This window comes from Chiloscyllium plagiosum, unplaced genomic scaffold (assembly GCF_037043375.1).
Source record: "Chiloscyllium plagiosum isolate Xiang-an unplaced genomic scaffold, Cpla_swu_hap1 HiC_scaffold_1, whole genome shotgun sequence".
In the NCBI taxonomy this organism is placed as follows: domain Eukaryota; kingdom Metazoa; phylum Chordata; class Chondrichthyes; order Orectolobiformes; family Hemiscylliidae; genus Chiloscyllium; species Chiloscyllium plagiosum.
The window spans coordinates 139,608,838-139,622,791 of record NW_028270139.1 but is presented as its reverse complement, the minus strand read 5'-3'; the positions used below and the strand labels follow the sequence as shown (position 1 = coordinate 139,622,791).

The following is a 13,954-nucleotide window of genomic DNA, read 5'->3' as shown; positions in this document are numbered from 1 at the left end:
CTCTGGAAAAAGTGAGGGCTGCGGATGCTCGAGATCAGAGTAGACAGCGTGTGGCTGGAAAAGCACAGCATGTCAGGCAGCATCCAAAGAGCAGGAGAATCGACGTTTCGGGCATAAGGCCTTCATCAGGAATGAGGCTTGTGGGCTGGGACTGAGAGAAAAATGGGAAGTGGAGATGGGTGGAGTTGGTGGGTGGGGGGAGTAGCTGAAAAAGCAATAGGTGAATGAAGGTGAAGGAGAAGGTGATAAATCAGATGGGGGAGTGATGGACAGGTCCGGAGGGGGGTGCTGTGTTGGAGGCTTGGGACTGGGATAATGTGGGGGGAGGGAAAATGATAAAGCTGTTGAATTTCACATTTATCCCGTGGGGTTGCAGGGTCCTGAGGCGGAATAGGAGGCATTCTTCCTTCAGGTGTCGGGTGGTAGTGGTTTGGTAGCGGAGGCGGCCCAGGACCTGCATGCCCTTTAAGGAGTGGGAGGGGGAGCTGAAGTGTTCAGCCGTGAGGTAGTGGGGTTGGTGGGTGTGGGTGTCCCAGAGATGTTCTCGGAAACAATCCGCAAGGAGGTGCCCTGTCGCTCTAATGTACAGGAGGCTACGCTGGGTGCAACGGATGCAGTAAATTACATTTCTGATGGATGTGGTAGGATCTTTTGGGTCCTTGTACGGAGGTGAGGGAAGTGGCGTGGGCGCAGGTTTTGCACTTCCTGCGGTGGCAGGAAAGGTGCCAGGAGGTGTGGGTTGGTGGGAGAGGGGAGGTCCTGCCGAGGGAGTCGTGGATGGAATGGTCTTGCCGAAATGCTGATAGGGGTAGGGAGGGAAATACATCTTTGGTAGTGTGGTCCATTTGGATGTGATGGAAGTTGCAGAGGATGATGCGATGTATGTGGAGATTGGTGTGGTGGGGAGGTTGGGGTTCTGTCCTTGTTGCTTTGGGAGGGGTGTGGTTCAGGGGTGATGGTGCATGAACTGGGGGAGATGCGCTGGAGGGCATCGTCAACCACGTGGGAAGGGAAATTGCGATCATGGAAGACGGAGGCCATTTGGGACTTTGAGATGGAATTGGTCATCCTGGGAACAGATGTGGCGGAGGAATTGTGGATAAGGATCGGCATTTTTACTTGAGGTAGGGTGGGAGGAGGTGTAGTCTAGGTAGCTGTGGGAGTTGGACTTTAATAACTATGGACTTTACGATTCTGCTGCTGTTGATGGCCCACAGTGCCTCATGGATGCCCAGCCTTGAGTTACTAGATCTGTTTGAAGTCTGTCCCATTTAGCATGGTGACAGTGCCACATAACACGATGGAGGTTACTCTCAACGCAAAGGCAGGGCTTTTGACTTCACACTGACTGTGTGGTGGCCACTCTTACCAATATGATCATCGACTAATGCAACTGCAGCTAACAGATTGGTTCTCTTACCACCTGGTGCAGACCCAGTCTAGTAGTTATGACCTTTGGTCAGTAGTACTGCTGTGAAGCCAGCCTTATTGGTGGATACTGAAATCCACCACCCAGAGTACATTTTGTGTTCTTGCCATCCTTGATGCTCCCATCAACTGCTGTTCAACATGGAGGAGTTTTGATTCATCAGCCAAGGGAGAATGGTACGTGGTCATCAAAAGGAGGTTTTCTTGCCCATGTTCAACCTGAAGCCTTCTAGGGGTCTAGAGTCAATGTTCAGGACTCTGAGGGCATCTCCCTCTCAACTGCATACCATTTGCTGCCATCTCTTCTGCGTCTGTCCTGCCTGTGGGACATGGTATATCCAGCAATGGTGATGGCGCTGTCTGGGTCATTATCATTCCAGGAGTATGACAATGTCAAGCTGTTGCTTGACTAGTCTGTGAGACAGCTCTCCCAATTTTTCCATTAGCTGCAAATGTTAGTGAGGAGGACTCTGAAAGCCATTGTCCTTTCTGGTGCCTAAATTGATGCCAGGTGGCCCACCCAGTTTCACTTCTTTGTTGAGACTTTATACAACTGAGAGGCTTGCTAGGCCATTTCAGAGGGCAGTTGAGAGTCAAGCACATTGCTGTGGGTCTGAAGAAACATATACATTAGACCAGCTGAGATTAGCAGATTTCCTTTCCTGAAGGGCATTAGTGAGCCCTTAAATTTGCACATTTGTGAATTGTTCTGATGAGTACGTGGTAAGAAGCCTGAGAAATTCCATCCTGTTATAGCCATATACAAATACTGTTAATATTCAAGCTTTGTGTAAAGATTTGGAGCTCAAGTGCTAGTTGCAGTTATTGTGGGTAGTTCGCCGAGCTGGGAAATTGGCTTTTCGTTCATTGCTTCCGATTGTTTGTTGCAATGGTCAGTTATTGGGTCTAGATCAACATTTTTATTGATGGAATCCATTGATAAGTGCCAGGCTTCTAAGAATTCTCTGGCTGTCTTCTATCTGGCTTGTCCTATTGTTGTTATGTTGTCCCAGTCGAATTTGTGGTCCTTGTTGTCTGTGTTCACAGATACGACAGACAGCTGGGCGTGGCATTTAGTGGCTAGTTGATGTTTATGAATGCAGATTGCTCGTTGTCTGCCTGTTTGTCCTATATTGTGTTTCGTGCAGTATTGTCCTGCACATGATGGGTATTGGGTCTTTTGTTCTGGGTTGTTGTCTGAGCGTGGCTGTCAGTTTACGTGATGTAATAAATCTAAGTGGTCCAAGGAGTCTGGCTGTCAGTTCCGAGATGTTTTTCATACAAGATAGAATAATTAATGTGTTGGGTCGTGGAATATCCTCATTGTGTTGTTTGTCTGCCAGGCATCTGCAGATGAAGTTGCGAGGATATCGTTCTTGGCAAAGATTTTGTAGAGGTGTTCTTCCTCTGCTTTTGGCAGGTGGATGTGCTGCGGTGTGTTGTAGCCCTTTGGAACAGGGCCCTAAACAGGTTTTGGATGGTTGCTATCATAATTCAGGATTTGGTCTGCGTGTGTGGCTTTTCTGTACACTTTTGTTGTGCATTCCCTGTCCTGTGTTCTTTCTATCATCACATCCAGGAATGGGAGTTGGTTGTTAATTTCCTCCTCTCTCATAAATTTAATCCATGTAAGCATGGTGTTGATAGTTTGGTGTGTGCTCTCGATTTCTGTTCTTTTAATCATTACAAAACGGTCACCCATGTATCTGATCCAAAAGTTTATATAGGACAAACAGGCAGACAACTAGTGATCCGCATTTATGAACATCAACTAGCCACTAAATGCCATGATCAGCTGTCCTGAGTATCTATACACACAAACGACAAGGATCCCAAATTTGACCGGGACAACATAACAATAATAGGACAAGCCAACAGAGAATAGCCAGAGAATTCTTAGAAGCTTGGCATTCATCGACAAACTATCAATAAACAAATTGACCTTGATCCAATATATCAACCACTGCAATGAATAATCTGAACTGGCAACGTGAAGCTGCGGGAACGAAACCAAATAAATATTAACTGACACAGTACAGCATCGCTTCACTGGAGGCTCCACAGCACTGAGGATGTCACCTAGAAAGGAGATAAAATATCTGCAAATCAAATTCCCAGCTTGGCGAATGTACCCACAACAACAGCAATTGTTAATATCTTTGACAATACTACTGCCACAGCTGCCTGACCATCTATGTGGTGGGTGAAAAGCAGCATCTGGCTATTTCAAAGTTTGTTGCATAGGGAATGTTCAAATGTTGAAGGAGACCAGTGACTCAGGGTCTGCCATGTTCTCTCAGCAGCCATCCATCAGCCATTCCAGTTGGAATGCAACAGAGCCTCAGTAGGTTCTTTGATAGGCTCATGCCACTCTACAAATGGCCTGGAGACATGGGCATGATGGAGAATCTTGGACCTCTTTGTTTCCTTGAGTGTCCAAGATTCTTCCCAAAGTGCTGTCAACATCAAGCACAGCTTGCTAAATAATCAACTGCTCTGATTTCTGCCAATGAGACACAGCTCCCCCATCTCCAAAAGCACCCCCCCCCCCATTCCAGAAAGCACCATGATTGCATTTTCCCCACTGATCAATTGCCTTTAGGTCAATCCAATTTAGACTGCTAAATTGGGAATATTTTTGCTCTGTAGGTCCTGAGAACCCCTGGGCTGGATTCAGGCTGCCTAAACTAGATTTGGAGGAGGTCCTTCCAGTCAGCAGACAGACTGCCATTCCGTCAGTTTGAGGTCAATTTGAATCAGAGATAAAAGACACATCAAATACTCACTGCATTACAGTGGGCCCTAAAATTTAAATCAAAACTGTAATAGGTTGCAATCTTATCAGCAAAGTTCTCCATCAGAGCTTTTGAATCACTCTAGTGTCTTCCCCGATTGTAAAGCAAAATTTCAGATTTCACATTCCAGTTATCGACAAGCACAAAGCAAGATACAAGACTGGACTTGCTAAGGCCCAGTGTAAAGCAGCCATTCCCAGCAGGATAAAAACAAGTAACCTCCTGGTCACTTTGTGTCAAAGCTATCAATTGCTAGTTCAACTGCTCAAGCCTTCACGGAGAGGGAACTGATGCATTACACAGCTCAACATGTTTTCCAAGAATACTACTGAACAAAATTTGACACTGAGCTATTAAAAGGTGAGATGAGGGCAGATAGAGCGAGAGTTTAGTTTTTACAGCATGGAAGAAGGCACTTTGGCCTATCATGTCCACTGCTGGACATCCATCCATTCTAATCCCATTTCCAGTACTGGGCATGAAGCTAGCTAGCCATATGCTATGACGCTTTAATGTTCATCCAAATGCTTCTTAAATGTCTTCAGAGTTCCCACCTGTATCAGCCTTTTAGACAGTGAATTCCAGATACCCACCAGCCTCTGGGCTAAAATGATGTGCCTCAAAAATTCCCTCTAAAGCTCTTGAACATTACCTTAAAAAGGTGCCCCCTAGTTATCGACATGTCCACTAAAGGGAACAAGTTTCACTCTATTAGCCTGACTATCCCCTCAGAACTTTGTACACCTCAATCAGACTCTGCCTTCAGCCTTCCCTGCTCAAAGAAAAACTCCTCCAGCCTATCTAATCTCTCAAGAGCTGAATTCTCCAGCATCCTGATGAATCGCTTCTGCACCCTCTCAGTACGGGGACTAGAAACTGCACACAGTACTCCTGCTGTGGCCAAGCTAATGTTACATACAGCTTTGTCATATCCTTCTTGCTCTTGTAACCAATGTCCTAACAAATAAAAGCAAATATCCCTGGTGTTTCAGTAAAGCCTTTGATAAGGTTCCTCATGGCAGACTGGTACAAAAGTTTACAGTTGTGCTTTTCAGAATGGAGGGTTGTGACTAGTGAAGTTCCACAGGGATCAATGCTGGGATCTCTGCTGTTCATGGTCTTCATAAATGATTTGGAGGAAAACATAGCTGGTCAAATTAGCAAGTTTGCAGACAATACAAAGATTGGTGGAGTTGTAGATAGTGAGGAGGATTGTCAGGATATAGATCATTTGGAGGCATGGGGGGACAAATGGCAGATGAAGTTTAATCCTGACAAATGTGAAGTGATCCACTTTAGAAGGTCAAGTACAGGTCGAAATTATACAGTGAATGGCAGAACCCTTAGGAGTATTGATATGCAGAGGGCTTTAGATGTGCAGGCCCACAGATCACTGAACTTGGCAGCACAGTTAAATAACGTAGTGAAGACGACTAATGGGGTGGCACAGTGACTCAGTGGTTAGCACTGCTGCCTCACAGCTCCAGGGACCCTGGTTAGATTCCAGCCTCGATTGACTGTGTGGCGTTTGCACATTCTCTCCGTGTCTGTGTGGGTTTCCTCTGGTTGCTCCAGTTTCCTCTCACAATCCAAAGATGTGCCAGTTAGGTGAACGACCATGCTAAATTGACCATTGTGTTCAGGGATGTGTTAGTTGGAAATAAAATGTAGGAGAATGGGTTTGGGTGGTGATATTCTTCGGGGGGGGGGGGGAAAAGAGGGAGGCGGTGTGGACTTGTTGGGCCGAAGGGCCTGTTCCCACACTGTAGGGATTCTACGATTCTAAGTATTATCACTAGCATTAGCCTCTCCCTCCTTATCTTCCCTGAGAAGGTTGTCAGGAAGAACAGCAACAGGAATGAGAGGGAGTGTGAGAGAGAAACACAGTAGTAGAGAAAAAAGTAGGAGGGATGAGCAGGCATGAAAAGCATAAGTGACATTTGTGACAGAAGGAGAGGCAACAAAAGCAGTTATTCCAGAAGACTGCCTAATCTTTTGATGCAGTTTCTTTTTATTCTGCACAATCTTACAGAATGTACAGATTACAGAGGATGGAAGTGCTGGATGTCTTGAAACAGTTAAAAGGTGGATAAATCGCTAGGACCTGATCAGGTATACCCGAGAACTCTGCGGGAAGCTAGAGAAGCGATTGTTGGGCCTCTTGCTGGGATATTGTATCATCGATAGTCACAGGTGAGGTGGACTCCCCGACCACAGGGAAAAGACTTTGCCTATTTATCCTATCCATGCCCCTCATAATTTTGTAAACCTCTATAAGGTCACCACTCAGCCTCCAACACTCCAGGGAAAACAGCCCCAGCCTGTTCAGCTTCTCCCTATAGCTCAAATCCTCCAACCCTGGCAACACCCTTGTAAATCTTTCCTGAACCCTTTCAAGTTTCACAACATCTTTCCGATAGGAAGGAGACCAGAATTGCATGCAATATTCCAACAATGGCCTAAACCAATGACCTATACAGCCGCAACATGACCTCCCAACTCCTGTACTCAATACTCTGACCAATAAAGGAAAGCATACCAAACGCCTTCTTCACTATCCTATCCACCTGCGACTCCACTTTCAAGGAGCTATGAACCTGCACTCCAAGGTCTCTTCATTCAGCACCACTCCCTAGGACCTTACCATTATGTGTATACGTTCTGCTAAGACTTGCTTTCCCAAAATGCAGCACCTTGCATTTATCTGAATTAAACTCCATTTGCCACTTCTCAGCCCACTGGCCCATCTGGTCAAGATCCTGTTGTAGTCTGAGGTAACCCTCTTCGCTGAACACTACACCTCCAATTTTGGTGTCATCTGCAAACTTACTAACTGTACCTCTTATGCTATATACTCATGACACGTCCTGGGCGGATGGGACTTGACTCCTGGTTCAGAGGTAGGGGCACTGCCACTGCACCATGAGCCCCATAAATACTTACTCAAAAAAATTTAACCAATGCAGATATGTTTTACATACCTCCAGGGAAGTTGGGAATTGAACCTAGGATTTCTGACACAGAAGTAGGAATACGATCACTCGCCACAACATTTCTCTTAAATGTGCACTCAATTGTGGATATTTCCTAGGTAAAAACAATGACTGCAGATGCTGGAAACCAGATTCTGGATTAGAGTGGTGCTGGAAGAGCACAGCAGTTCAGGCAGCATCCGAGGAGCAGTAAAATCAACGTTTCGGGCAAAAGCCCTTCATCAGGAATAGAGGCAGAGAGCCTGAAGGGTGGAGAGATAAATGAGAGGAGGGTGGGGGTGGGGAGAATGTAGCATAGAGTACAATATGTGAGTGGGGGAGGGGATGATGGTGATAGGTCAGGGAGGAGGGTGGAGTGGATAGGTGGAAAAGAAGATAGGCAGGTAGGACAAGTCACGGGGACAGTGCTGAGCTGGAAGTTTGGAACTGGGGTGAGATGGTGGGGGGGAGAGAAGGGGAAATGAGGAAATTATTGAAGTCCACATTGATGCCCTGGGGTTGAAGTGCTCTGAGGCGGAAGATGAGGCGTTCTTCCTCCAGGCATCGGGTGGTGAGGGAGTGGCAGTGAAGGAGGCCCAGGACCTCCATGTCCTCGGCAGAATGGAAGCAGGAGTTGAAATGTTGGGCCACAGGGCAGTGTGGTTGATTGGTGTGGGTGCCCCAGAGATGTTCCCTAAAGCGCTCTGCTCGGAGGCGTCCAGTCTCCCCAATGTAGAGGAGACTGCATCGGGAGCAAGAGATGCAATAAATGATATTGGTGGATGTGCAGGTAAAACTTTGATGGATGTGGAAGGCTCCTTTGGGGCTTTGGATGGAGGTGAGGGAGGAGATGTGGACGCAGGTTTTGCAATTCCTGCAGTGGCAGGGGAAGGTGCCAGGACAGGAGGGTGGGTTGTTGGGGGGCATGGACCTGACCAGGTAGTCACGGAGGGAACGGTCTTTGCGGAAGGCGGAAAGGGGTGGGGAGGGAAATATATCCCTGGTGGTGGGGTCCGTTTGGAGGTGGCGGAAATGTCGTCGGATGATTTGGTTTTTGTAAAGGTTGGTAGGGTGGAAGGTGAGCACCAGGGGCGTTCTGTCCTTTTTACGGTTGGAGGGGTAGGGTCTGAGGGCAGAGATGCATTGGAGGGCATCTTTAACCATGTGGGAAGGGAAATTGCAGTCTCTAAAGAAGGAGGCCATCTGGTGTGTTCTGTGGTGGAACTGGTCCTCCTGGGAGCAGATATGGCGGAGGCGGAGGAATTGGGTTGCAGATGCTGGAAACCAGACTCTGGATTAGTGGTGCTGGAAAAGCTCTATGCTACTTTCCCCACCCCCACCCTCCTCTCATTTATCTCTCCACCCTTGAGGCACTCTGCCTGTATTCCTGATGAAGGGCTTTTGCCCGAAACGTCGATTTTACTGCTCCTCGGATGCTGCCTGAACTGCTGTGCTTTTCCAGCACCACTAATCCAGAATGTGGATATTTCCTAATCAGCCTTTTTAGAAATGTTATTAAACATTCATAGAACAGGTGGATCTTGAACTCCGGCTTCCTGGCTCAGAGCTACAGACACTACCACTGTACCACAGAAACACTACTGAAGCTATGATCAACTGATACCCCTGTTAATGCCCATGTACATTTTAACTCAATTCATACAAATCTCCAAACTTCTCAAACCAGAAAATATAAAATCTCCAACAAGCTGCCCCAGGGTGAACAAGTTGTTTTAAGTCAATCTTGTTGACTTAAACACCAGATTAGAGTGACTGCAGTACCCCAAATGGAAATACAGAAGATTTTGTGAGACAAAGTGGTGACAAACTCCATGCAGGTGAAAAACAAGGAACATTGTGTTTCCCACCCCAACTATCTGTGCGCAGTGGCGTGGAAGATGAATTAATTTCACATAATAACAAACTTGCATTTATATAGCTCCTTTCATGCTCTCAGGACGTCTCAAAGATCTTTACAGCAATCTTTTTTGAAGTGTAGTCATTGCTGTCTTATAGGCAAACTCAGTCAAACTGCACACAGCAGGGTCCTACAAACAGCAAAATGAAATAACTTTATCGATGTTGCTTGAGGGAAAATGGTTAGCCACGGAAATTACTGGGTATGGGTGTTTAATAAAAATCTGTCCTTATACAAGGACAGATTTTCAATGTCGGTAAGAAAAAATGAAATATCCAAAAAGAAGCCACATATGGTGGAGCAACAGTGGATGACAGTTGTGCTTGATAAAAGGCAAATCTTGAACTTACAGGTGCTCTTAGCTTCGAGACATCTGAAAGAACTTTGTGGTTAATGAACTACTTCCAACATTAAGAAATAACTGGATTAGAAGCAGTTTAGATAAAGTTGATAGATTGCTGGGGACAAGCAACGAAGAATATTTGATGAAAAAATGTGCAACAAGTTGGGCCTGTATCTACTGCAGTTCAGAAGAATGAATGATGATCGTCTTGTAATATACAAGATACTGTTGGGAATTCACAAACCTCGCGCTGAAAGGATTGTTCCCTTTGGGAGAAAGGCTAAAAGGAGGCCATAGGGCAACATAAAAAATATGGCATCACCCACTACAGAGAAGGAAATTTTCTTCTTTCGAAGGAGTAATAACTCTGTGCAATTCTCTTCTCCACACAGCAGTGAAGGGTGAGTTGAATGGATTTAAAGGCTTTAGGAGATAGGCAGAAAAATTAAATTAAGGCCACAAACAGATCATTTTACCAAACAGCAGAACACACTCGAGGAGTTGAATGGCCTATTCCTAGTTCATATGTGCATTAGTTGCAATATTGCCGAAATAATGAGTATAGTATATGCGTGCACAGCAAAGCCTGCAAAATGCATGGAGATAAATTTCGAATTAATGTGCTTCAGTTGTGCTGGTTAAGGGATGAAATTTTGGCCAGCACACTGGTTGAGTTTTTTTTAAAAGAACCTTTTCTTTAAAGTACCACGTAAGCACCTGAATATGCAAATGGTGCAATATCTCATCTGAAAAATATCCTGAATTAGAGTACTGGACTGAATTTGGCAGTTTTACTTTGTACCTGGCTACTATTACCAAGTTAAGATGGAGTAATGCAAGCTATATATTAACTCAACTAAACAAAAATACTGATCAAGTAAACGAGAGCAATTTGGGTCATCTACATCATCTCTTCGTCAAAAACTATAACTCCATAGTTCCAAAAGAAAACACCCTACCACTTGAAGGGGTTCCAGTTTTATTGCCTCACTACCTAATGCATATTCAGAACAATTTTCCATTATTTGTTGTTTGGAAATCTTAAATTTGCAATTCATTATATTGTGCCTGCATACACTTGTTGCATATTTGCGTTGCACATGCTACAGAATTAGAGACGTTAAGAAAGTTTCTCTTTAACTTCAATGATTGGAAATGAATGCGATAGTCAACAACTGATTCAGTGGAGCATTGTACATTTTCAGCATCCGACTTCAGGGTTGATCTTTTAATTTCTCCCACCGGCTTCCTCTATCTGATCTGATTGCAGTTTTGCATTCTTCAGGCACCTTGATGAGAATTTGCTCCAAGAGACAGACTCATTGCAGTTGGACGTTAGAGTAAATGAAGCAGAAGAAATGGCTTGACTGCTTTAAGACCTTCTGTTCAGCTACAGGAGACTCAGACCTCTCACTTGCAATGCCTATCCTGTTTGAAGAACAAATGGAAACATACGAGAAATATATGCCAGGTCTAAGAGTTAGATGTGGAGTGAGAAAGAGTTAATTTTCAGGTCATGACAAGATCTGGAAGGGCAATTTTATTTCTCTCTCCATAGGTGCAGTCAGCCCTGCTGAATATTTCTAGCACTTTTTATTTCAGAATTCTAATGTCTAATTTTTTTTTTTAGAAGGGCTTATCCACACATAGCCATCTCTTCGCGGATCCACTGATCCAAGAGGCCAGACTATACATTTGGTTCTCAACCAAACAAAAGCTTGGAGGAGTACTATGGCAGACACTACTACAATACTATGATGCATACAATTTTGTCTACGTGTAAATGTTTCATGTTTCCTTTGGCAAAGGTTACATACAGTTCTATTGGGGTACAGACAATGTTGCAGGCCAATACCCTGCTAATGCTTACTTCTGGGTGAAAACCAGAGGAAGATCTCTTCTATAGTTTAGAGATTTAGCAACACCACCCAATATTTATTTTGCTTTGTACATAGCTGTCCAAAATTAGACACAGGAATTATGTGGGGCTTGAAACATGAAATTTTCTTTCTCCTCAGATGCTGCCAGACCTGCTGAGTGTTTCCATCACTTCCTGTTTTTACTTCAGACATGGTTTGCTTCTAGCTTCTCTTCATCATTCACTGAATAAGTCTGTTATTCGCTTTTTCTAGAGGGTAAAGCACCTCGCACTTCATTCAATTTCATCTCCCACTTGGGAAAATTTAAGTTATTCTATAGTTCCTTGGTTGTTTCAGTAGACTTCACTCCTTCCTCTCCCAGCCACCACCTCAGTCTCATTTATTAATATGACTAACTTGGGTTCTGATACCTGGTCATTCACATGGATTCAAAACAGTAGAGGCAACAATTTCTCCAGGTCATCATCATTCCACATTACTTGCAGGTTTCACCTCAGATGCCCACACATTTACTTAAAGAGCGCTCTAGCAGAACTTCATTCAGGTTTTGTGGCAGGACATGTATACTATTCAAAGAGCTCTTTGATAAATTGAGGAAGTACTCTAACAAGTTCTCCCCACCTTCAATGTTTTCCTCAATTGTAGTTGCTTTTGTATATTTTTTTTTTTACATATTTACATTGGGTGACAAACAAAAGAGAAACTTTTGACTTTGACTATACCTAAATGGCTCCGATTCATGCACATCTAAGGCTGCTCCTCGTATTCTTCCTTCCTTCAAAGCCTGAGCCAGTGCCTTTTCATCGACAAGACCACCCCGGGCAGCATTTACCAGAAATGCACCCTGCCTCATCTAAAGACGAAAAACAAAATATAAAGTTAAGCCTGGGGCAACTTACATCATCGTCTGATGGCTAATACAAGGAAGGGAAACACATCAAGTAGAAACATTTTGAAAATGAGCCTCGAATAATGTTTCATGATCTGTCATTTTAGTCAATGTCATTTACACATTTAATTGACCAAAGCAGAACAACAGATCCAGCGTATGAATGCCTCCAGAGGGACAGAAATATCATCATCTACAAATGAAGCAGCGTGCAGATCTCATTAGTGTTAAGAGTTATTTGCAAACATTTGAAAACAAAACAACTGGTCGTTAATTATACTATTTGAGATCTCACCGCACTCCATTTTTTGTTTTCAGTTAAAATTGCTTCAATTCTTTCAGTAATTAAGTTTATTGCTAGTTGCATCTTTTTAGGCCAAGATTTCAACCATTTGACAATATTACTGAGGCATTTGTGAAGACAGTAAATGTGAACTATTACTTCGATTCCTTTGCTTAGCTTATTTTAGTGGAACATTCCAACCAGATTGCTTTGTAATCACATATGTAGGAATAAAAAGTGGAACTGAAAGCATTCTACATATAGTCTTCAACACATGTGAATCCAGAATATAAAACAAAATGTTAATTTGGGTCACCAAAATTAACAATTAGTATGTCACAATTTGACATTATCATTGTTGAACATTCAGAATGTGCTGTCAACCCGAGCAGTCCTTCAGCATCCAATGAGTAAGTTATTTCAAGCTATTAAGTTTGCTGCACTATCAAACCCGAGGCCCACACAAGAGAAATTAAAAAGAAAATATACACCTATCCACTTCTCTCCAAAATGCAGATTAAGTAAAGGCACAGAAGACCAATTCAGCTAAGGTATGTTTACAAGGTGCTACAAAGGACGCTGCTAAATAAGGTAAGAGACCATGGTGTTAGGGTCAGGGTTACGGCCCGGATAGGGAGTTGGCCGACTGGCAGAAGACAGACAGTGGGGACACAGGGGTCTTTTTCAGGATGACAGCTGATGTCTACTGGAGTTCCACAGGGGTCAGTGTTGGGATCACAATGTTCATGTTATACGTTAATGATCAGGAACTGAAGGAATTGCTGCTAAGTTTGCAGATGACAGAAAGATTAGTGGAAGGACAGGTAGTGTTGAAGAAGTGGGGCAGCTGCAGAAGGACTCGAGCAGGTGAGGAGAGTGGGCAGAGACGTAGCAGATTGAAGACAATGTGGGAAAATTTGAGGTTATGCACCTTAGTCCGAAGAAGAGGTATAGTCTATGTTCTAAATGCGAAAAGGCTTCAGAAATCTGAAGCACAAAGGACCGTGGGAGATCTGGTTCAGGATTCTCTTAAGGTTGGCATACAAATTCAGATGGCAGTTAGGAAGGCAAATGTAACGTTAGCAATCATTTCAAGAGGTCTACAATGCAAGAGTAGAAATGTACTGCTGAAGCTTCTGGTCAGACCACATTTGGAACATAGTGAGCAATTTTGAATTGCATTTTTATGGAAGGATGTGCTGGGATTGAAGAGACCCAAAGGAGGTTTATAAGAATGATCCCTGGGAATGAAGGGCATGTCACAGGAGGAGTTGAGGACTCTGAGTCAGTACTTAATGAAGTTCAGAAGGCCAAGAGGGAACCTCACTGAAACACAGAATACTGAAGAGCCTAGATAGAGTTGATATTTTCACTAGCAGGAGAGACTAGGATCACAGGACACAGCCTCAGAATAAAGGGATGTCCCTTTAGAACTGAGATGAACAG

General features: G+C 44.1%; 1 protein-coding gene across 12 annotated transcripts in view; it reads right to left on the bottom strand.

Moving 5' to 3' along the window:
• ctbp1 (C-terminal binding protein 1) overlaps positions 1 to 13,954 on the bottom strand; it is a 326,682-nt gene that overhangs the window by 35,002 nt on the left and 277,726 nt on the right. For all 12 annotated transcript variants that reach the window (XM_043707682.2, XM_087991156.1, XM_043707477.2 and 9 more), the window contains one exon: positions 12,059 to 12,189. In XM_043707682.2, coding sequence (XP_043563617.1) covers positions 12,059 to 12,189 — 131 coding nt within the window. The remainder of the gene's footprint in view (positions 1 to 12,058; positions 12,190 to 13,954) is intronic.